The 26212-nt window shown below is 50.1% G+C and overlaps 1 protein-coding gene across 1 annotated transcript in view; it reads right to left on the bottom strand.

Annotated features, from left to right (window-relative positions):
- Nucleotides 1–2852: 2852 nt before the first annotated feature.
- Nucleotides 2853–26212, bottom strand: part of LOC121862985 (serine-rich adhesin for platelets-like) — an 81161-nt gene continuing 57801 nt past the window's right edge. Inside the window, 2 exon segments of the mRNA XM_042361441.1 lie at nucleotides 2853–12170; nucleotides 12172–12785. Of these exon segments, the coding sequence (XP_042217375.1) occupies nucleotides 2853–12170; nucleotides 12172–12785 (9932 nt within the window).

Raw genomic sequence — 26212 nt, forward strand, 5'->3', positions numbered from 1 at the left:
CAAATTGCCTTATTATTACCATACAATTAACAGGAACCAATAACTTTCTCGTCATCTGTGTTCCCGAAATTCTTAAAAAAAAAAAAAAAAATAGGAATCTGTTGGTTAAAATATCAGCGGATTTGATATATTTTACCGTGATAATTTCCCCATTTTTTTCATTATTCCCGTTTTTTTTGTAACTTCCGTTTTTCTTATAATTTCCGTTTTTTTTTATAATTTACATGTTTTTTTTTAATTTCCTCTGTTTGTTTTCTGTTTAAGTATGAGATAAATTAATAATGTGTGAGTAATTATTTCCTGTGTGTGTTCTATTCAACAGCTGGAGTGATATACAGAGTAATTATTTCCTGTTTGAGGGTCGTTTAAAGTACCGCTAGTGGGGAGGTAGATAACACGGCACTACCAGAGTAAAACCTAACCTAACCTAACCTACTACAGTAAAGTACGACCTAACCTAACCTACCAGAGTAAAACCTAACCTAACCTAACCTACTACAGTAAAGTACGACCTAACCTATCACAGTAAAGTACGACCTAACCAACCACAGTAAAGTACGACCTAACCTACCACAGTAAAGTACGACCTAACCTACCTCAGTAAAGTACGACCTAACCTAACCTACCAGAGTAAAACCTAACCTAACCTAACCTACTACAGTAAAGTACGACCTAACCTATCACAGTAAAGTACGACCTAACCAACCACAGTAAAGTACGACCTAACCTACCACAGTAAAGTACGACCTAACCTACCTCAGTAAAGTACGACCTAACCAACCACAGTAAGTGACCTAACCTACCCACAGTAAGAAATTGACCTAACCTACTACAGTAAAGTACGACCTAACCTATCACAGTAAAGTACGACCTAACCAACCACAGTAAAGTACGACCTAACCTACCACAGTAAAGTACGACCTAACCTACTAGAGTAAAGTACGACATAACCTAACCTACCACAGTAAAACACGACCTAACCTAACCTAACCCAATCTAATTTAACCTAACCATAACCTAACCTAACGTAGTTTTAATTAACAAATCCACTTTCGAATTCGTGTTCATTTGAGATCCACCACGGGGTTCAGTGTGGGGGTTCAGTGTGGGGGTTCAGTGTGGGGGTTCAGTGTGGGAGTTCAGTGTGGGGGTTCAATGTGGGGAGTTTAATGTGGGGGTAGGGGTTCAGTGTGGGGGTTCAGTGTGGGGTTCAGTGTGGGGTTCAGTGTGGGGGGTTCAATGTGGGGGTTCATGTGGGGTTCAGTGTGGGGGTTCAGTGTGGGGTTCAGTGTGGGTTCAGTGTTCAGTGTGGGGGTTCAGTGTGGGGTTCAATGTGGGGGTTCAGTGTGGGGGCTCAGTGTGGGGTTCAATGTGGGGGTTCAGTGTGGGGTTCAATATAAACAAGCCACTGTTATTTACTTCTTCCTGTGTACAGTAAGGCCCCGCCCACCATTTATACACCATTATACATCATCATACACCATTATACGCTATCATACACCATTATACATCATCATACACCATTATACACCATCATACATCATCATACACCATTATACATCATCATACACCATCATACATCATCATACACCATTATACACCATCATACATCATCATACATCATCATACATCATCATACACCATTATACACCATCATACATCATCATACACCATTATACACCATCATACACCATCATACATCATCATACACCATTATACACCATCATACATCATCATACACCATTATACATCATCATACACCATCATACATCATCATACACCATTATACATCATCATACACCATTATACATCATACATCATCATACACCATTATACATCATCATACATCATCATACATCATCATACACCATTATACGCTATCATACATAAGGTTCCAATTAATGTTATATCGGAAATCATTTTATATCCTACAGTTAAGGACACAGTTAAGAACACACAGTTAAGAACACAGTTAAGAACACAGTTAAGAACACACAGTTAAGGACACAGTTAAGGACACAGTTAAGGACACAGTTAAGGACACAGTTAAGGACACAGTTAAGGACACAGTTAAGGACACAGTTACGACACACAGTTAAGGACACAGTTAAGGACACACAGTTAAGGACACAGTTAAGGACACAGCTAAGGACACAGTTAAGGACACAGTTAAGGACACAGTTAAGGACACAGTTAAGGACACAGTTAAGGACACAGTTAAGGACACAGTTAAGGACACAGTTAATGTGAAAATACAAACTGTTTGAAAACATCAACTTTCAAGATATGAGAAAAAAGTTTGAAATAAGGAAGTTTACCGTCAGAGTAACAAACACACTGACCGTCAGCTTCAGAGTAACAAACACACTGACCGTCAGCTTCAGAGTAACAAACACACTGACCGTCAGCTTCAGAGTAACAAACACACTGACCGTCAGCTAAAACAACAAAACAAAGACTATAAGGGAGGCGGTGGCCGTGAGCCTCCACTGTACACTACAGTAAGGTCACGTTTCTCTGTACACGTCATAAATTAATTTGTCTGTATAGATATAAAATAATAACTCCGAAAATTTAATTTTTTTATGTTTTTTCCTCCCATCTGTTGTATCTTCAAACACGTCCAAGATGATGATTAAGATGGAGAACTTAACTATAATACATTGGGGGAAAAGTGTTAAATGCATAACATCAACCCCTACAGTTTCTCCTACATATTATCTGTCTGCAAATTCATTTAAGAATTTCACGATAATTAAAACCTTACACAGATCGTGTGAGAAAACCTGTGAAATGTGTCACACAGTTGATGGTGGGGACGAAAATTACTGACAAGAACTCGACGCCATGACTCATGGGTCGTGCGTGAGAAGGTGAAAAGTCATTAAATGGTGTTTTGTCTTACCTTGAGGCGCCCAGCTGCTCACCGCGTCCTTCCTGAGGGAGGTGAAGCCGGAGGTGGAGATGATGCGTTTGGGAAGCGTGGTGGGTGGGGGTGGACGATATCCTGGGGCGTGGTAACGAGCAGAACGAGGTCCCGTGATGGATGCCCTATCCAGGGTAGAGGGAGGAGAGGCGAAGGGCGTGTGTGTGGAGGAAGTGACGGACGAATTAGTCTTGTTGAGGAGGGCGAACTGAGATCGTGGGAGGGAGGCCGTGGAGGCCACCTGGGTGGGATTTGATCGAGGTAGTGTTGTGGAGCGGACTTCTGGTGACATGCGATCCTTGCTTGTGTCCGGCATGGATGATCGTCTGGCGTACCGGAAGAAATTCAGCTTTTTGGGCTTCTTTTCATCCTCCTCCTCGGGACCGGAAGATCCCTGGAGGGAGCCTCGGGAACCGGCGTTTAGGGAACCCCGACTAGACGCCGCCAGGCTGCCCCGGCTGCTGGTGGTGAGAGACCCACGACTGGAGGCATTCAAACGGATGTTTGAGGAACTACTCCCGATGTGTCGGTCCAGCGAGTCCGACGCCTTGAGTGTAGAGTCTGAGTCTAGCTGCTCGTAGCTACTCGAGAATTCTGAAGAACGGACGCGGTCCAGCAGGTCCCCGAGTGACTCTGACCTCTCGCCCGTGGCCTTAACCTCTTCCTGGTGGATCTTCTCCAGGCTCATGTGGCTCTTGGCCTTCCTGGCCTCCTGCCGTCGAGCGCTACGTCGTGCACGTGGCACACCATGAAGCTCCCGAGCGTCGAATTTGTCTTCATCAATCGTGACGCTCTGCCAGACTTCCACCTCATTGTTGCTGCCTTCCGTCACGAAGTACTGTATGTTAGTCACTCCTCGCTCCTCCAGGCTGCGCTCTGACGTCGTGTTGTGCTGAGGACGGGTGGCGTCGAGGCGGGCCTGGTGCCGCGGGGAATCGTGAGAGGCAAACACGGTACGTTGACTCTCCAGGGAGGTGAAATCTTCCGCCGAGGACCGTTCGCTGATGATCGAGAGCGGCCCATGACGCTTGCGGGCCTTGGGTGTGCCGGGGTCAGACTCAGGGGACTGTTCGGTGTCGGTGGGACTGTCCTCTGACTCAAAACTAGTGCTGGTTAAGGAGCTTTTCTCAACGGAGGAGTCGATGGAAATGGAATCGACGGATTTATGTTTCTTGGGGATGAAGAGTGAAACCTTTGGGCTGGAGGTGACGGGGTGGCCGCCACTGAGGGAGTCGTCGTCTCCGTTCTCACTGCCACCAGACACCTCGTGCATGAGAGCTACCAGGCGGTTACCTATGTGGTGCATCACCTTAGCCAGCAGGGGCGGCGAGGCGCCCTGTGACCCGGACCCTATGCTCCCCCTGTCACTGTCAGGCTTCAGGCGGGAGATGGAGGACATAAGCCGCTGGTACACAAACGCGGTGTCCTTGCTGGAGGGAGAAGCGTCTTCAGAGCTCTCAGAACACGCTCGTCCATCGAAGAGCGAGTGAGTGCTGTCAGTGTCACTTGGCTCGCGACTCTGGTCAAACTTCTGAATTATTTGTTGACAAGAAGCCGAGATCTGTTCCTGTAAGTCACTCCTCATCTCCGGATCTGCTTGGTCAAGAAGGGCATAGGCGCCCTCCAGGTCACTGCTAGTGTAGTCGGAGGAATCATAGGAGTCACTCCAGGTGTCCTCCGAGCTCAGGTACTCGACGATCTCCTTCACCTGCGAGTCATTGATGCCAGGCACCGTCTTCATGAGATTCGTTAACTTGGCTTCAAATGCCAGTAACTGTGGAGGCTTGACCCGATGCCCCTTAGGCGCCTCGCGGGTGTTGGAGATCATAGTCTTGAAGAAGGCGCGCATCTTGTTCATCATCATGTTGGTCTCCTCGTCAGAGCTCCAGTTGTTAAAGGAATCTTTGCGACAGATCTTGTTCCTTATTTTGTCGGGGGAGAAGGGCGGCAGGTCGACGGAGGAGCCAGTGCTCGACCTCGACACCTTGCCGTCCCCGCTACTACGCTCCTCGTTCTCTGATTTGTTATTGTTGCTGTCGTTGTCGAAACTGTCGCTCTTGCTCTCTTCATTCTTACTCGACACGTTTTGTGCCTGGTCGTTTCTTTTCGAGGAGGACTCACCATCCTCAACGCTGGACTCTGAGGACAAGCGAGACTTATGTTCCTTGAGGTTGTCCTCGGGCTTATCCTTTAACAAGTCGTCAGAACTCCCAATGAAACCACTGTCTCGACTTAGGTACTTCCGGTCCGAGAGGTCACCTTCCTTTTCCATTCTCTCGTCACACCTCTCTCTGCTCTCTCTATCACATTCAATTGTCACACGTTTTGTCACTTTTTCTCCTTCATGCACCAGAGACTTGAGTGCCTCCGAATTTTTCAGCTCACATATTTCCTCCCTGTGTTCTATCTCGTGTTGCTCCAGCGTTCTCAGTTCACTCTTATCACTGTCGGACTTCTTGTCGGAATAATCCCCTGAACCCTTTTTCTTTTTTCTTCGCTTTATGGTATCGAACTGTCCATCTCCCTTGTCGAAGGCTGTTTCCTCGGACTCTGTGGACCCCTCGTCCTCACCACTCACCAAGGTCCTGTCCACATCATCCCCTTCAGAGTGGTGCGACCCATCACTCGGGGAGCCATCCCATCGCTCGGCCGTCGCCAAAGATCTATTGATGACGCCTGGACGAAACCCCCGAGGTCGTCTAACTAGCTTCTTTCGGGGCTGCTCGGGGCTGGGTGACCCCTCTGAGTCACTGCCGACGGACCCACTCTCGTCAGTGTGGAGCTCAGAGTCTTCACCCATGGACCTGATGGACGGTTGGCGCTCAAGCCCCAAGAACCCCGTCAGGAAGTACTTCTCTAGCCTGGATGACGCCAGCTCGGCAGGATCAACGTCCTCTTCATTATTGGGGTCAACATCGAGTCCCTCGCTGAAGATGGAGCTCGAGGTCTCGGAGAAAGTGTCGCTGTACTCACTCTCCTCGTTGGCATATCTCTTGGAGTCAGCGGGACCGTTACCAAGGTCGAAGTAGAAGTACTTCTCCAGCTCAGATGGGTCGGCCTTGGCCCCATCTTCCTCTTTCGGCTTTCTCTCGTAATCGCTCTCCTCGCAGCTCTCCTCAATGATGGTGTGAAGGGTGAAGTCGATAGCTCTGTTACAGTACCCACGAAGTTCAATCTCTCGGTCGTAGGTCTCGTCGCCTGAAGATTCGCTGTAGTTCGACTCACTGTTGACAGACTCGACATCCTCGATGGAGTCAAAGCGTCCCTCAGCCTCATGTTCGATATAAATATCTTGACCATCGAACTCGCCCCCCTCGACAAACTCCTGATTGACCTCATCAAACGAGACGTCTTCGTCAAACTCGATCTCCTCAGGGAAGGTGACTGTTCTCTCTCCATCCTCCCACGAGTCATACTCCTGGGTGTTAGTGTACTCTTCCTCGATGTCGATGCCGTGGTGTTCCTCGTAGGCCAGGAGATCCCCCTCGGAGTGGTCAGGGGTTTGAGCTGGGCTTGTGGGACTTGTGGGGGCGGGCGATTCCAAGGTCTCAGGACGGTCAATTTTACGACGACGAATTTCTGGAGTTTTGTTGAGTCTTCTGGGAGCGTGAGGTGAGTCTGTGCCCAGTGTGAGGGTGAAGTAGTTGGCCAGACTCGAGGACGACTCTTTCATCTCTGTCGGGGACCTTCGGAACTGCTGCTGACGCTCACGAGTTGTCAGGATCATGGACTGCAGCTCGCTCACCTGACTCCTCCGTGCAGGCGAGGCACTGCGGGAGGAGTCTGGACTTGTGACATGCACTGACATGACGTGGCCACGTCGTACGTCACTCGTCACCTCTAGAATGGTCACGTCGTTACCTTCATTCTTGATATTACGCTTAGTGTTGATACCTTCAGCGTCACCGTCCTCTCCGGACTCCGCCCCTGACGACCCTGTCACCACAATACACGTTGGTTTAATCTGTACATCGGAGTCCGTGGAGTCTGACCTGATGTATATCCTGCCCTGGGAGGACATGCGCGTGGTGTGGTCGTCTTCATCCCCAACAGACACAATGGATACCAGGTTACCCTCCTCGCTGTTGTCGGAACACTGAGACTCGCTGTCGGCACCGTGGAGGACGGAGTCAGCTGATGAAGGACCGTCAGAATCACGACCCTTGTCGTCGTGGTCGTGGCGGCGCTGGTGGAGTGCGAACCTGCGCAGCTCAGCGTGCAGCTTACCTCCCTCTACCACGGTGTCGGCGGAGTCACTTGCGTCGGCGTCAGAACGCTCAATGTCAGAGGAGGATGAGACGCCGTCAGAGGAGGAGGAACGTTTGGTGCGTCGTGAGGGCACTGGTGGGGTGTGGCGCGACACTATCTCCGGCGAGCGTACCCGCCTCACTGCGAACCTCCTCACTTCCTGCCCCACACCCTCGCCCAACACGCTGACGGGGATGCTGACGCCGTCGTCCTCCGTCACATTGATCTTGACCACATTACCGGGGTCGTCCCCCTCCACCTCACTCTCACCAGCACTAGAGTGACCTGACTCACTAGACTCTCCCTCGACACTATCTTTCTTCACTTTGGTAATATCACACTGTATTATATCCTGCTGGAGGGAGCCACGTACCTCTCCGGGCGGCGCCGTGTCCGCTGGTGCACTGGTAACGTCACTCACAGTGTGGGGAGCGGCGGCTGACACGTGCGGGCCCGCGGGCGCGTCATGTGTTACTGATGTGTGGCCGCAGCTGTGAGCCACCGCGGTGCTGTGTTCCACTTGTTCACTTCCGGCGTCAGCATGAGTGCCAGCAGGTCCGGGCCCCTCACCCTCCATCACCCCATTACTTTCAGCACCATACTCCGCCCCTTCACTTTCTCCCAGGAATGGTTCTTCACTCTCCCTGGTGTGCCCGGGCAGGCTGCTGGGCCCTGGGGGCACAGTACCCACACTCTCCCTCTCCCTTTCTTCCATCTCGGCAACAACACCTGCACTAGCTGTACAGGTGTGGCAGGTGTCCCAGACAGGGTCTCCCGGGGACGACTCCTGAGGCTGTCTCTCTCCCCCTGGGGTGACGACCGCCTCACCTGAGAACCTCAACATGGCCTCATCCCCTCCTGAAGAAGCCTGCTCCTCCAGAGGGCAGCCACACCTGGATGTCTTGTCCTCCTGGTGGCCGTCTGTTGGTGCCACCTCAGACTCAGGTGTAACTATGACCCCCAGTATTGATGTGGACTCCTGTAATGTAACAGACTCGTCGTGTGTGGGAGTAGTGACCTCTGTGTCCGTCGTCTTCACAGTAGCTGCCATGGCCTCTGTTGGGTCCTCGGGAGTCACCTTTGTTATGGCCGCGACCTCTGATCTAATTTCTGCCTCAGAAACAGCTGCGACCTCTGGCGCAGGTGCTTCAGGTACAGCTGTGGCCTCAGATACAGCTGCGGCCTCTGGGACAGGTGCATCAGGTACAACTGTGGCCACAGATACAGCTGCAAACTCTGGTGCAGATACATCAGTTACAGCTGCAATCTCTGGCGCAGGTGCCTCAGGTACAGCTGTGGCCTCTGGCACAGGTGCATCAGGTACAGCTGTGGCCTCAGATACAGCTGCAACCTCTGGCGCAGATGCATCAGTTACAGCTGCAATCTCTGGTGCAGATGACTCAGGTACAGCTGTGGCCTCTAGCACAGGTGCATCAGGTACAGCTGTGGCCTCAGATACAGCTGCAACCTCTGGCGCAGATGCATCAGTTACAGCTGCAATCTCTGGTGCAGATGACTCAGGTACAGCTGTGGCCTCAAGAGTTACTTCCATCTCAGATACAGGTGTGAATTCAGCGTTAGCTTCTACATCAGGAACACCTGCTTCAGATATACTTACAACTTCAGATGTAGCTGTGACCTCTGGCGTAACTGTGACCTCTGGCGTAACTGTGACCTCTGGCGTAACTGTAACCTTTGGTGCAGCTGTGACCTCTGGTGCAGCTGTGACCTCTGGCGTAACTGTGACCTCTGGCGTAACTGTGACCTCGGACTTGAGGACAGTGTCAGAGGTGGGTGGTGTGTGAGGGTCAGTGGTCTGATCACAACACACCTCCCCGCGGTCACTGCCTAAGGTAATTTGTTCACTATAGACGACATCACTATCACCGAGCACACTCTCACTATCACCGAGCACACTCTCACTATCACCGCTCACTACCACACTACTCTCACCCACACCTATAGCACTGTCTCCCCCACTGTCTCCATCACTAGTACTCTCCCCACTCACCAGATTTTCTCCAACACTTGTGGTAATTTCCTCCACCATAACACCATCATCATCTTCCTCCCTCAACGCACTGGAGGAGTCTATTACGCCTTTATCTACGTCACTAAACCGCACATATCTCTTATCGTCGTTATTTTGTCCCGAATTATTTTTCTCTTCTCTCGTCTTCTCTTCACCCACCATTTGTTCTTGAGTATCAAATGACAATGTTGTTGACGCCTCGGCCACGTCATCGTCGGGCCAGGTGATAACAACATCGTCGAGTGTGAGATCACAGACGTGGTGATTGATGGCCTCCACAGCCTCTTGTGCCCCTGCGTCGTCCACCTCATCCACCACGTCACGGATGAGGGCGGCGTTCACAGCCTCCACCACGTCCTCGTCCTCGAGGGGCACTGTGGCGAGGACGGCGGTGGTGTGCTCAGGAGTATCGTCAACGTCTGACTTGTGGAAGTCCGTGTCAGACGAGGACGATCTCGTGAGGCTGTACTCCTTACTGACGTGTTTGTCCTCGTCAGTGTCACCGTCGATCGAGGACGAGGAGGAGTCATCACCCTGCTGCTCAGCCTCGAGGAGGTTGGAGGTCACGTCACCCTCCGTTAGGACATCCTCGACCTCACTCTCACCGTCTACCTCGTCAGCAGGAACAATATCATAACTACGAGACACGTGAACGTCCTCGTCGGTATCCTCGGCCTCGCTGGTGCTGCTGGAGGGCGTGGTGTCGTGGTGGACGGGCTGCAGGACAAGGTGCGGGGAGGCGGGTTGAGATGCTCCCTCCACCTGGATAACTCTCTCCGGGGCGTCGAGGTCACCCTGTGTATCCTGCTGCTGGAGTGGCTGACGGCGAGGGCGTGGGCCATGACGGTGGTGTGGACGTGGGGCACTCATGGTGGTCCTGGGTGCGGGTTGGGGCGGCGGCGGGCGTGTGGTAGTGATGGTGGGCGTGTGTTTGATGGAGATGGGTGTGTGTGTGGTGGTGGGTGTGTGTGTGGTGGTGGTGGAGGTGCGTGTGGCTGTGTTGGGGGCGTGTGTGGTGGAGAGTGCGTGTGTGGTGGTGGTGGTGTGGCTGGTGGTGTTGGCTGCTGCTGCTATGCGGGGGGACCTCGGCACCTCCTCCTCCCCCCCTCCACGGCCGCCATGCTCCTTGCTGGCCTCTGTTCCTAACACCCTGCCAGCCCTTACATCTCCACGCTCCTTCTCCTCCCTCAGGTGGGTCTCCAAGGTTTTCACACGCTCACTAGATTCGTTCTGGTACTCGAAATCACTGGTTGACTCCCCCCCTAGATCACTACTGAAGGACGAATGGTACTCCACGAGCCTCTCATCCGTCTCAGAGTCGGACGGGTGCGCGACTGAGGTCTCGCGACTTAGCGTGAGGTGCAGGTGGATAGAGGGAGGGTGAGGCAGGTGGGGGGTGAGTTCTCCCCCCTCTCGCTCCCGGCCCCCGCTACTACCACCACCGCCGCCAACACTCACACCGCCGCCGTCACCGCCACAGGACTCCGTGTATCCCCGCGTCCTTGGAGGTGTTGCCTTTACCATGGAGGACAGTGTGGCGGCGGCGGCGGCCTGTAGGGTGTGGTTGTTGAGGGGCCCCCGCAGGAGGAGCCTAGGGGGCGCTGGGGAGACCTTCTGGGGCTCAGGTGTGAGTTCCTCGTCACAGCTGGAGGTCACTACGGCGGGGTCTGGATCAGTTTGTATACAAATATCCCGACTGGACCTTTGCGCACTGCCACCCACTGTGGACGACGGCTTGACACTAGTTCCTTGTCCACGAGTCACCACCAGTTTGTTAGGTTTATCTTTCCGCTGATATGATAAGCGAGATAAGGCTGCGGGAGGGGCGGGGGAGGCGGGGCGAGGGTGGTGTTGAGTGAGGTAACTGTACCAGTCTAGCCGCCCGCGACTCGTCATGTTGGTGCCCTGGTTAACGCCGTAGTAGTTCTGGATCTCTGTCAGGACCCTCTTGCGGTACTCCCTGAGGGCCGGGGAGTCGTGTGGGGAGCCCGCGGCCCGCACCTGGTCGTGACACGACAACTCGCCCATTGACCTCTCGGCGGAGCTACGAGTGGAGTCGCCCCTCTTGAACCACCGCCCGCCGGACGTGGCACTCAGGGCAGGGTCTGGTGGGGTGAAGGCGCCCATCAGAGCTGCCTGGAGTGCTTGAGCTTCCGCTTGCACCGCCTCCGTCTGTCGTAACATGGCGTGCAGCTCCTTAGTGTCCATGGCAGTGATGGGTGTGAGGAGAGGTTGGGTGGGGACGGATGTCGTGGGCGTGCTGTGGTCATTTTGGGCGCCCACGCCCTCTTTGCCCTTGACGTCACTGTCCTGGCGGAGGTGGGCGGGAGGAGCGACAGGAGACGGTACCCTCAACGACAACTGTAGTGATACATCCTTGACCCGAGACGACTCTGTGTCGCTCTCCTCGCCCTCTGAGGCCCCGCCGCTCAGGTACTCCCCGTCCGTCATGACGCTCGCGTCCACACGGGCTGGGATGAACACACGTGGGGTGGCGCCATTTACTTTACGACGTCGTCCAGCTTGCGACTCCGACTCGAAGTAGTCCCAGTCACTTTCGTCGATGAACCCGGCGGTGTCAGAGTCGTTGACGGCGCTCGCACTCGACACCCGTCTCGAGGGTGACCCTGAGTTGTCCGAGTCTATAGAAGAATTGAGTTCGGAGTCTTTAGAAGAATCAGAACTGATGAACACCAGCTTGTAGTCGTCCCCCTCCGGCAAGATCTTTTCGGCATCGAGGACGATGTCGGAGGCGGTGTCTGAGTGACGCTGGGAGGAGGCGGTGTCTGAGTGACGCTGGGAGGAGGCGGTGTCTGAGTGACGCTGGGGGGAAGCGGTGTCTGAGTGACGCTGGGAGGAGGCAGTGTCTGAGTGACGCTGGGAGGAGGCGGTGTCTGAGTGAGGCTGGGAGGAGGCGGTGTCTGACGCTGGGAAGAGGCAGTATCTGAGTGACGCTGAGGGAGGCGGTGTCTGGAGTGACGCTGGGAGGAGGCGGTGTCTGAGTGACGCTGGGAGGAGGCATTGTCTGAGTGACGCTGGAGGAGGCGGTGTCTGAGTGACGCTGGGAGGAGGCGGTGTCTGAGTGACGCTGGGGGGAGGCGGTGTCTGAGTGACGCTGGGAGGAAGCGGTGTCTGAGTGACGCTGGGAGGAGGCAGTGTCTGAGTGACGCTGGGAGGAGGCGGTGTCTGAGTGACGCTGGGGGGAGCGATCATCGCACTCCTTGGAGGTACCTGTGTCACTGGTATCATTGAGAGGAGTGGTCGGCGGCAGTTTCTCCTTGGGGCGGCGGCCTAGGCTGAGGCTCCGGCTGGAGGAGTCTTTGGAAGGACTAGGAGGTGGTCGAGGGTGTTCCCCTAAGGCCAGCGAGTGTTTCTTGGGCATCATGTTCTCTACCGTCATCTGGATGCCCCGCTCCAGCTCCTTGACATAGCGAGCGACCTGGCCAGAGAGGGACTCCTTCGACAGAGGAACCGGGTACTCGTCATCACGTCGAGGGGAACCCACCTGGAAAGAGCGGCTTCGTCTAACCCCCGCCGGGTTGTGTGAAGGTTTCCGAGGCCGACCCGTCGTCGCGAAGCCTTTGTGAAGACAGAGAACAAACATAAATATCAACTTGTCACATGAAGACTTAAAGTTTCAGTGCTAATCTTGCCATAGTTGGTGCCTGGAAGTCTTGTGGTTAGTCTTGACATGTTGTTGCCATTGTTTGAGGGTTAGTCTTGCCATAGAACCCAGACCAATTATCAAGCAAAAGTTACTTAGAACAGCAGCAGCAAGGCGAAGGGCAGGAGTTAGTATTGTCGCCACAAGTAACCCATGGAGGCTCCACAGCCGTAGGACAGGAGGCGAGTAAGGAAGATATGTTTAGGAGTTGTTGGCTTGAGTCAGACACATGCAGGAGGCCAGGCCAGGGAAGCAGCGGTCTTCCTCACGTTAAGTCATGCAGTTAAGTGCCGTCTCAACACCGGCTCGTCATGCACGGCCGAGGTGAGTCGCTCTCATCACCAAATGCTCCCAAAATGCAGGTTAGCGCAGAGTTTCCGAGTGAGTTAGCGTTTTATTCTACCACCCAAGACTATGCACGATATATATATATGATAGACAATATAAGATGCAATACAGGCGTCTCTATCTACACTAAAGCTTCCAAAATGGCTAACTCCTACTTTTGCAGTTTATTATTTTTGACTATCAGGTACACAGGCTCCAGTCTCCGTCACCACAACCATTAACACAGGGATCCATTACAAGTGGATTCTATTAACACTGAACTAAAGGTAAAGTTTGGTTGGGAACTTTTGGGACTGTAACCCATGTAACCAGTCAGCTGTTAGTTCAACTGTACCTCCACCACCAGTCTACAGGGAACCACTCAGTCTTAATAGGCAGCAACTAAGAGGAACTGAAGGAACTTAAATAGCTAGCGAGGAGAACTAGTCACGGGAAAGAAGAAGAAATTAACATCCCCAAGAATTATCAACACACACGGAACTAGAAACTTAATACACGGTGTAAATAGCAACTAAGAGGAACTAGGAACTACTACAAGAAGGTAAATAGCAAACTAGGAGGAACAAAGGGGACATCAGAGGACAATAACCTAACTCGGAAAAGGAAACCGAGAAGGAGGTACGAGAAGCCCCTGATGGTCTGAGGCTTCCAGGACCCCCCCCCCTCCCCCCCAGCGGATATCCTACATGTGAGAAAATCCTTATAGGAGTCCCCTGTCCAGTGGCAGCTTAATGTTGTCTTCCTCTCGCCCTCCTCTCCATCCTAGACCCCCCACACGATCCATCCATCTATCCACTTCTAACCTATCCTACATCCACACGACATCCACTTTCATCGCATCCTATACCCACATGACCCACCCATTCATCCACTTCCACCCCCACTACATCCACATGATTCATCCACTCTCCTCCTTCTCAACCACCATCACTACAACCACAACACCAACCACCACTACCACAACCACCACATCAACAACCACCACCATCACCACAACAACCACCACCACTACCACCATCACCACAACAACCACCACTACTACCACCATCACCAGCAGGAGGAGGAACCTTGAACAATGGTCACACCCTCACGTGCTCCTGGCGTGGTCTCCCATAATGAAGAAGGTGAGGAGACAGGTAACTAGCTCCCTCCACACCTTCCCTCCACTCCACACCTTCCCTCCACTCCACACCTTCCCTCCACCCCACACCTTCCCTCCACTCCCTCTTCCTCACCTACCACAATCATCCCAATAATTACCACAACCATCTTCGACTACAACAACAACAACCATGACCACAACTAAGACGAACAACAAAACCACAACCACATCTCCACAACCACCACCACCACCACAACCACCATCATCACAACCACCTCATCTCCGTCAACCAGAAGAAGCCTCACTAGCAGGTTAGATAAGAAGCCACACATCTTGAGATAAGCACAAGGGAGGCTTCATGCAGCCGAGTCATGTATATACTGTCATTATATCGTAGAGTATAACAGAGGTATGTTATAGGAGGCTGAGTATACTACAGCTCATGTGGTGAAGTATACTAGAGCGATTAATGTGCCATATAAGGGCATATAAAGAGAGTATACTATCTAGATTATATAACCAGGATATACCAGATATTCCCCACAGCTTAAGTATGTTAGGAGTATACTATTATATATCAGGCAACTAAAAGCATATAACAAAAGATTAGTATAAAAGCTGTATTACGATATAGTGATATACGAAAAGTCCAGCAAGCTATAGTATAACGTATATGGTAGAATATACTTCCATACAACACCAACTATGATATATAAAATCACTATACAGTTATACATTATATAAAATACACATACATACGTAAATATTCATGGCCAAAATACACAACATTAATTATACATAAAAATATACATTAAGGCCAAAATATATAAATAATAAGATATACAGAATCATACACAAACTTACCTTAATTTGTGTTCATCTGGGCATGAAAAACAAACACACGATAATGCAAACATGATTATATAAACAAACAAACACACACACAATTATATAAAACATAAACATTGTGAGATAATTTTTAAACATCAATTCGTGGTCCTCTTGATGTAAATAGTGTGTGTGTGTGTGTGTGTGTGTGTGTGTGTGTGTGTTATTCGGAAGGTCGTGTGTACTTGTGTTATCTATGTGTGTGTGTGTGTGTGTGTGTGTTTTCATCAGACCCAGAGAGTTAGATAAATAACAGAGAGAGAGAGAGAGAGAGAGAGAGAGAGAGAGAGAGAGAGAGAGAGAGAGAGAGAGAGAGAGAGAGAGAGAGAGAGAGAGAGAGAGAGAGAGAGAGAGAGAGAGAGAGAGAGAGAGAGAGATAATAACAAGACTCACCCCCCCTTCCCTCTCGCCTCCTCCCAGATGCTGTTATCAAATTAAAATACTAAAACACCACTCACTCACTCTCGTCCACCACCTGTCCAATCACTCACTCACTGTCCACTCACTCGTCCACTCAACCACCACCACTCGTCCACCACTCGTCCAATCATCACTCACTCTTCCACTCACTCGTCCAATCACTCACTCACTCGTCCACTCAGAAAGTACTTACATTTTCTCCTCCCTATTCTTTCTCCTCTCCCTCCTCCTCCATCTCCCTTTTTCTTCTTCCTCCTCTTTATTATTTTCCTTCCTTCTTCCCCTTTCATTCCTCCTCCTCTTTCCTATTCCTCCTTGTACCTCCTCCTCGGCGCCATGGTTCCGCTTGCCGGACATACTGAGGCGAGTTAATTTAGGACCCCCTGAACCGTATCTCCCCCATGTCCTACCGTGTCCCAGTGACGTTAAGATATCTCCCCCATGTCCTACCGTGTCCCAGTGACGTTAAGATATCTCCCCCATGTCCTACCGTGTCCCAGTGACGTTAAGATATCTCCCCCGTGTCCTACAGCACGAGAACAAGGCGAAGACATTCTGCTCCCGACGGCCCAAATCCTTTATCTGTAGGTCAAATGGACCCCCTGACCCGATAGGCTTAACCTAACCAAACTAATGGTATCGGAAACTATTGGGACTGGTACTCATTAGGATTGGGTCACATCTGAACTGGGTGCACTTAGTACTGGGGCTCTTTATTACTGGGGGTCCATTAGGACTGGGGCCCACGGGGATTGGGGGCCATCTGACAAGTCCCCAGCAGTCCACCGACGTCATGTAAACACAAAGGCCACTTGCTCAAAGATTTCTCTCCATCTTTCATCACTGAGACAAATACTGAGCTGCTTATAACAAGGTTGGCGGTAAAGGTGGACAAGTCCATCTGGTGCGCCACAACAAACTCCTCGGCGCCATAATTCTGTATCACAATGACACACAATGCCGTCGATCCTGTCGCTACGCCATCACAAGGTCCAGAACGCCATCACAAGGTCCAGGACGCAATAACAAGGTCCAGGACGCCATAACAAGGTCCAGGACGCCATAACAAGGTCCAGGACGCCATAACAAGGTCCAGGACGCCATCACAAGGTCCAGGACGCCATAACAAGGTCTAGGACGCCATAACAAGGTCCATGATAAGGTCCAGGACGCCATCACAGGTCCAGAACGCCATAACCAGGTCCAGGACGCCATCACAGGTCAGGACGCCATCACAAGGTTCAAGACGCCATAACAAGGTACCTAACAAGGTCCAGGACGCCATAACAAGGTCCATGACAAGGTCCAGACGCCATCACAAGGTCCAGAACGCCATAACCAGGTCCGGACGCCATCACAAGGTCCAGGACGCCATCACCAAGGTTCAGGACGCCATAACAAGGTACATAACAAGGTCCAGGACGCCATAACAAGGTCCATGACAAGGTCAGGACGCCATCACAAGGTCCAGGACGCCATCACAAGGTCCAGGACGCCATAAAATGTCTGGGACGCGCAAAACAAGGTCCAGGACGCCATAACCAGGTCGGGACGCCATCACAAGGTCAGGACGTAATAAAAGATCTAGGACGCCATCACAAGGTCCAGGACGCCATCACAGGTCAGGACATAACCAGGTCAGGACGCCATAACAAGGTCCAGGACGCCCTCACAGTCCAGGACGCCATAACAACGATCCAACTTTGATTTACATCCACTGAAATTTTGTTCCAGTTATCGCGTTTACGACACACACACACACACACACACACACACACACACACACACACACACACACACACACACACACACACACACACACACACACCTTAAGGAAAATATCGAAGCTTAGAAAGTTGAATTTCTGGCAAAGATGAGGGTCACCCCACCTCACCCACACTCCCTCACCACCCACACCCTCACACTCACCCACCACCTCACCACCCACACCACCTCACCACCCACACCACCTCACCACCCACCCACCTCACCACCCACCCACCTCCCACCCACATTCCCTCACCACCCACACCCACCTCACCACCCACACCACCTCACCACCCACCCTCTCCTACCACCAAACTCTGTCATCACCTTTACTGCCTGCTGACGTCACCACCATGATGCATACCACAAGGAACTCCCATCTCTCTCTCTCTCTCTCTCTCTCTCTCTCTCTCTCTCTGTTGCGTAAGTTTGCGAAAAGTTCCATCAAGGTTGTGTACAAAATAAAAGTTCCTAGATACAGAAATACTAAATTAACAACCTAACCCCTAAACATAACTAACACTAACTACACTAACCTAACCCTAACACTAACCTAACACTAACCTAACTAACATAACCTAACACTAACCCTAACACTAACCTGCTAACACAACACTAACACTAACCTAACACTAACCCCAACACCAACCTAACACTAACCTAACATAAACCTAACACTAACCTAACACTAATAACCTAACACTAACCTAACACTAACCTAACACTAACTACTTACTAACACTAACTAACACTAACCTAACACTAACTAACACTAACTAACACTAACCTAACACTAACCTAACACTAACCTACTTACTAACACTAACCTAACACTAACCTAACACTAACTAACCTAACACTAACTACACTAACACTAACCTAACACTAACCTAACACTAACTAACACTAACCTAACACTAACCTAACCTAAGTTTATGGTAGTTGGTGTCCACAATCAAAACACTCTTTACAGCTACAACGGACTCGACCAAGTTATCTCCCCACTCTCACACACACACTCCCTCACACTCTCCCTCACTCTCACACACACTCCCTCACTCTCACACCCCTCACCTCTCCCTCACCTCCACACACACTCCCACACACCTCCCTCACTCACACACACCCCTCACCTCACACACACCCCTCACACTCTCCTCACTCTCACACACACTCCCTCACCTCTCCCTCACCTCACACACCCCTCCCTCCCCACACACACACCCCTCCACCTCTCCCCACTCTCCCCACACCCCTCACACTCTCCCTCCCTCTCCACCTCCCCTCCTCTCCCCACACACTCCCCTCCCCTCTCCCTCCTCTCCACACACTCCCTCACACTCTCCCCTCACTCTCCACACACACTCCCTCCTCTCCCCTCTCCCACACACTCCCTCACACTCTCTCATAAGGCCACCTCCCTCCCTCAATCATTCCTCCCTCCCTCACACACTCATCCCACCCCCCCCACTCCCTCTCCAACACTCCCTCTCCAACACTCCTCCCTCTCAACCTCCATCTCCTCATTCACACACTCATCCACTCCCTCTCCAACCTCCCTCCCTCACACTTCCCCACCTCCATCTCCAACCTCCCTCCCTCACACTCCCCTCAACCTCCCTCCCCTCCACACTCACCCACACTCCCTCACCCACTCATATCCAACAATTTCAAGTTAGAACAAAATACATAAGAGATAAATGGCACTAAATGGGGTCAACTAACTCGGCCAGGTCAATGTTGTTATTATCCACCCTCCATCTGTGTTCTCCCGGCTAAATAAACTGTACCAATATCAGTAAGTTTCTATATCATTAACCAAGCATAATGTAATACTTGTTATATTTATCAACTTAATTTCACTCTCATTCCTGATCAAATTACATTACTGTTTACTGTTGTTGTTTACCTGCTGAATTGTATACCTGTAGTGTAAACAGTCAACCAATTGTAAACTTGTGTGATGATTTTACCGAATATTAAATTGTTATGATTTCCCCATGACGTCATCGATGGTAAAGCTAAACAAAACCCGGAGGACATGTGTGACGTCACGAGTGGTACGACAACATGGGTATCGGGACTTGGCAACGATGATGGGGTGGGGAGTGATCAGCTTCTGACGACACCTCCAGTAGAACAACTTTTGCCCAGCTGAAGAAATATCCACATTCTGAGCTAAGTCATTGGTGGGTGGGTGGGTGGGTGGGTTTGAGAAGATGGGTAGGAAGTGGAAGGAGGTGGGTTGTAGAGGTGAGAGGAGGGGTTGTATGGGCAGGGTGGGGAGGTGGTGGAGGTTGTAGCAGGTGGGCAGGGTGGGTTGTGGAGAGGTGGTGGGAGGAGTTGTGCAGTGGGCAGGGGTGGGTTGTGGAGAAGTGGTAGGAGAGGTGTGGAGTGGGCAGGGGTGGGTTGTGGAAGTGAGTGGGAAGAGGTTGTCGGAGGTGGGCAGGGTGGGTTGTGGAGGAAGTGGTAGGGCAGGGGGTGGGTTGGGTTGTGGAAGGTAGGCAGGGAGTGGGATGTGGAGTGATGGGCGGGATCTGAATTGTAGAGGTGGGCAAAGGCAGGGAGGTGGGCAGGCAAGGAGGTGGTGGACAGGAGGTGGGCATGCCGTCCCTCCACACTTTCACTGTCGCTGTGGCAGCCATCAGGTCCAGCAAGGCCATGGTCCCCCCCTCCAACCACCCGTCATCCTCTCTCTCACGCTCTCCTCCCTCTCTACTCTCCCTTTCCTCCCTGCCCCTCCCTCCTCTCCTACTCTCCCTCTCCTCCCTGCCTCTCCTCTCTCTACTCTCCTTTCCTCCCTGCCTCTCCCTCCCTCCTCTACCCTCCCTTCCTCCCCTGCCTCTCCCTCCCTCTCTACTCTCCCTTTCCTCCCTGCCCCTTCCTCCTCCCCTTTCGTCACCCCACAAACTGAACTCTCCGTCATACCCACAGCCCTGAAACTTGTTGATGACACTGACAGTCTCATCATCACTGACTCCTTATCCTCACTACTTGCCTTTGATACCCTCAACTGCTGCCCCTCTCACATAGGCCTCAGTGAACATGGTAAAGTTGATGCCTTAGCTAAACTCGCGTCCAACAAAGACGCTGTTGAACACCTTCTAGGGCAGTCAACCATTAAAAACTGTGATCAGGAAAGAACTTGCTGATGAATTTGAAGCCAGAAGACAAGTACAAACAGGCACTAGTCATTCCATTGTTTACCGTGATGAGATTACTGGATTACAAGATGTTGTAACCGCTAGACTAAGGTTAGGATATAACGACCTCTGGCAGTATGTTCCTCAGGCAGATGTGAACAAAATTAAATGTAAAATATGTAGCCAAATATATGGCCACGTCCAAACACACGGTGTATACAATGGCACAACATTTTATCTCTGGTGGCAAGATAGCTGATATACTAAAGCTGTCTCCACACTTCGCATCTAATAGCTTAGTCAACTCCTTTGTACCGACCTAAACAAAGTACTGGAAATACACTTCACATTCCTCGACACAATATCCTGACCACTGGTGTCCGGTAAACTATGAACTTTTCTGTGATCATTTTTGCGTTACTGCTCACAGGATGAGTATTGAGTGCACAATAAACTAGCTTTGGTCCACGTCATGATTCATATTAATTTCTCTCTCTCTGTCTCCTCCCTCATCCCCCCGTCCCCCTCCCATTTCTGCCTCCCTCTGGTGGGATTTTGTCCAGTATCATGTGGAGCAGTGAGGAGGCTCTCACTGTCCAAGGCCAACTGACCTGACCAACGCGAAACACCTCAACAAAGAGTGTGTGTGTGTGTGTGTGTGTGTGTGTGTGTAACAGTACCCAACAGATCAAATCAATGGTAATCCCACGTAACAGTAACAGGTAACAGGGAAATCCTTTACCAACAACGACAGTAACAAACGCAACACGGAACACTAGAACGTAACAAATACGATAATTCACAGTGGTTATGAGTCCTACTGGGCCCCAAGTCTAAATATAACTTATTGGGACTAGGGCCTATTAAGACTAGGGTCCATTACGACTGACGTATATTAAATAGGGTCTATTAAAACTGGGGCCCAGTCAGTCACCCGTTACTAAAACAGAGACAAAGAGACACGAAGTAACACTGCTCACGAGACAGTAACACTAACGGCTCATAAAGGTAACGGAAGTAACACAAAAGCATCTAGTAACGCTAACACTCTTCCCTGGTGACGTAACAGCGTACAATAACGCGAACAAGTAACGGAGGACAAGGCTAGGACAAGCGTAACAGTGCATGGAACTGGGGAGGTAAGTAACAGTCCACAAGAGTAACAACGCGTAACAAGGATATGGTGAATGTCTCTCTCTCTCTCTCTCTCTCTCTCTCTTACACACACACACAAACATTCATTCCAGTACACACACACACACACACACACACACACACACACACACACACACACACAAACACACGACCATGACTGTGTGCACGAAGCCCTGACCATACACACAATGAGATGAACGATGTTTATCCACGACCCTGAAATTACGCACACGGCCCTGACTCCATACACGGGGCCATGTGAGGGACACACACACACACACACACACACTTTGTTCTGTTTACACAAAGAACACTTGAGACCATCAGTCTGTTATTTAGTGTCATTTATCCTACTTTACACAGAATAAGTGTAATATAAGTAACTACACTCTTGTACTACTGACAAAGGAGAAATATAGTAACTCTTATAATGTTCTTTGTTTCACTTATATAAAAAGTGTAAAAGTCATAAGTAATTCAGAGGTATTTTTCATTACTCATTACAGACAGAGAGAGAGAGAGAGAGAGAGAGAGAGAGACGAGAAGCAGACAGACAGACAGAACAGACAGACAGACAGACAGACAGAGATAGATAGATAGATAGATAGATTGGTTAGATTAGGTTAGGTTAGGTTGTTTATTTAGGTTGGGTTAGGTTAGGTTAGGTTAGGTTAGGTTAATTTCAAATCTCATAAAAAAATATTTACCTTCAGCAAACTCACAACAATTCTACGCCTCTGGCCTTTAGAATCACCCCATGACACTGTGTGGGAAAGTGACTCAAGATATGATTGTCAGGGGAGAGTGTCAAGGGGAGTGTCATGGGGTGTGTCAGGGAGTGTCAGAAGGGAGTGTCATGGGGGTGTGTCAGGGAAGTCAGGGGAGTGTCATGGGGGTGTGTCAAGAGGGGAGTGTCATGGGGGTGTGTCAAGAGAGTGTCAGGGGAGTGTCAAGGGGAGTGTCAGGGGAAGTGTCATGGGGATATCAAGGGGAGTGTCATGGGGTGTGTCAAGAGGGAGTGTCAGGGGGTGTCATGGGGGTGTGTCAAGAGGGGGTCCAAGGGGAGTGTCATGGAGGTGTCATGGGGGAGGTGTCAAGGGGTGTGTCAAGAGGGAGGTCAAGGGGTGTGTCCAAGACAGGAGTGTCAAGGGGAGTGTCATGGGGTGTGTCAAGAGGGAGTGTCCAAGGGGTGTGTCCAAGAGTGTCAAGGGGTGTGTCAAGGGGAGTGTCAAGGGGGTGTCATGGGGGGTGTGTCAAGAGGGAGGTCATGGGGGGTGTGTCAAGAGGGAGGTGTCAGGGGAGGTGTCATGGGGGTGTGTCAAGAGAGTGTCAGGGGAGTGTCATGGGGGTGTGTCAAGGGGAGTGTCAGGGGAGTGTCATGGGGGAGTGTCAGGGGAGTGTCATGGGCGGTGTCTTAAATATTCGGTCATTTATGAAGCTGTTCCCATGATTCTCTTGTGTGTGTGTGTGTGTGTGTGTGTGTGTGTGTGTGTGTGTGTGTGTGTGTGTGTGTGTGTGTCTAGTCGCTTCATGTGTATTTGAAAGTATCTGTGGGTATGAAAGTGATTTAGCGTTTGTAGACACGTACTGTACAGTGTGTGTGTGTGTGTGTGTGTGTCTAAACGCGCACGTGTCCAGGCTTGCGTGAAAGCGTCCTATGTGTAAACGTTCTCGCTGCATCCAGATGTATGTATGTATGTATGTATGTATGTATGTATGTGTTAAGAGAGATACCTCCATCACCCGCATCTCATACAATATTTTTTTTTCTATTTCTGAATTTTCTTCTTCTAAAAAAAAAATATCTTCCGTCCAAGAAATAACAAGTAAAAAAATCAGATCTTCGTCATCAATAACAACGGCAATAATAATAATAATAATAATAATAATAATAATAATAATAAAAAAAATAATAATAATAATAATAATAGTAACAATAATAATAAACATAGTATACAAATAATTTCACTTAAATTCTCCTAAAACAGAAAGTCAGACGGACAAAAACAGACAGACATTTACAGTCACAGGCGACCCGGATATAGCCAAATCTCCTCTCATTAGACCATGGAAAGTGGCATTCAGTTATAAACCCAGGTTGTGTTAACGTTTCTCTCCCCCTGCTGACCAACGAGTTTTTGCTGACAGTCTCCTGCTGACACCACTGACCGGCTGACTAGGGCTGGGCTGACTGGCTAGGGCCGCCGCGGGGACACACACGCACGCACACACACACGCACGCACGTTTCATCTCCGGGTTGCGTAATGCCGTCTGTCTAGGGTCACACAGCAGATGGACGTGTGCCAGTTGTGTTACGGGTCTACAGTGAGGCCACCTGTACCTGTCATGGCCTGTCAAATTACCGTCAATCGTTACTGTCTACTGTCATGTCATTTTGTCATACGGTTCAGTCACGTCATTCCGTTAGGCGATACCGTCACGCCGCTGTCATATGGTTCTGTCAAGCCGTTATCGTTTGCTTCTGTCTGTCATTATATTGTCATTTGTTGTCATGATGATACTTGTACTGTCACCATTATCACAACTACTACCACTCATCATCATCATCTAAGACCATCATCAACCATCACCACACACACACACACACACACACACACACACACACACACACACACACACACACACACACACACACACACACACACACACACACCTCCATGACCCCACCAAGACACTGATCTATCCGAGGAGTCATTAATTGATTGTCTCTCCCTCTCCTTCCCTTATTGTCTCTCCCTCTCCTTCCCTTATTGTCTCTCCTCTCCTTCCTTATTGTCTCTCCCTCTCCTTCCTACATCTTCTCCTTGCTTCTTCTATACCACCCCCTCCTTCTCTCCGTCCACTAACTCCCAACCCCCTTCCTTATCCCAGAATCTCCACCACACTTGTCCCTCTTTTAGCATCACCACCACCTCCTCTCCCTCCCCACCACTACTCCCTTCTTCCTCGCCATCACCAGCCAAGAGAGTTGTACGGACAATGACCTCCCTGAAAAACAGATCACACAAACGAACAATTTGATAATTTGAAAATGTTACAATTCGAAGATATTAACACCTACTGCTGTGCCCTATTTGCTTACAAATCTATCAATCACTTGTTTAACAATAGTTATTTCCAGTTCCGGAATAATTAGAGATACAACTTAAGGCACCCAGAGCTACTAAGACCACCCCCATGCGCTCCTCTCAGTGCCAGACCTCCATAAAATATCACGGTGTGAAAGTGTGGAACAACTTACCCCCACCCATCCGAGCAAAGACTACGCTCCCTTCCTTTAAATCATCTCTTATAAATATCTATTGTCAAAGTATTAATATTTTTGTAACACTTTTACACGTTTACTTTTACTATAAAATTGTTAACCATTATATCATAATTATATTGTTCACATATAAATTACCATCGCAATAATCATATATTTTGCCATCAGGAACATGACCCTGACTGTCTCTTTGTTTCACCCCAACACAACCCGTGTTGTATCTCGTCCACTAACTTACTGTATATCAACTCTACTGTAAAAATGTGTATATACTTATAATATAAATGTACAAAATAAATAAATTTATAAACAAACAAATAAATAAATAAATAAATAATCGAGGTAACATTCTAATATGTATTTACTAACAGCGTGCTGTGAGAAGTGATACCACCCTCAGTGTCAAGACCTGACTGAATTATTCACAATAGGCAAATTGAACTCCAAGCTTTGCTAATGAAGTTGTTAGACTAAACTACCTATAGTGATCCAGATGATACTATATATTGTATCATAGTGGAGATAAATGTACAGTGTATATCAGTAAGAGGATCAGGCTCTCTCTCTCTCTCTCTCTGTTTAAACTATTTCAATATCAATATCTTCCTCCCCACCACCCAGTCACGTCCCCCCCACCCAGTCACGTCCTCCTCCCCCACCCAGTCAATTCCCCCCCACCCACCCAGTCAATTCTCTCCTCCTCCCCCACCATCCAGCCACTTCCCTACCCCTCCTCCTCCCCACCATCAAGTCAATTACTCCCTTCTCCTCCCCACCCAGTCACTTCCTCCTCTCCTCCTCCTCCTCACTTCCTCCTCTTCCCCACCACTTCCTCCTCTCCTCCCCCCACCAACCACATCCTCCCAACCATCTAGTCACTTCCTCCCCATCACCCCCCACTTTCTCCTCCTCCCTCCTCTTCTCCTCCCACCACCCAGCCTGGGGGGCCCATTCAGTACTCCCCATATAAAGTTCTGGTCCCTTTTCCTCCCAGGCTCACATGTTACACACAGCCGGGCCCCTAAGGTGTACAGCTGGCGCCTTGTGTAAGTTGATAAGGGGACAGAGGTAAGGGAACGGGTAACTTTTAACAGTTCAACAAATTTATTGACAAAGCTTGTAGTACAGTTTGTCTCTTCTGGATAGTTCAGTCAGGTCTTGACACTGAGGTTGGTATCACTGTTCACGGCCACGCAGGACAGAGGTTCATACACAGTAGAAGTCATATTCTA

The sequence above is a fragment of the Homarus americanus genome, unplaced genomic scaffold, assembly GCF_018991925.1.
Source record: "Homarus americanus isolate GMGI-L3 unplaced genomic scaffold, GMGI_Hamer_2.0 scaffold24922, whole genome shotgun sequence".
Classification (NCBI taxonomy): domain Eukaryota; kingdom Metazoa; phylum Arthropoda; class Malacostraca; order Decapoda; family Nephropidae; genus Homarus; species Homarus americanus.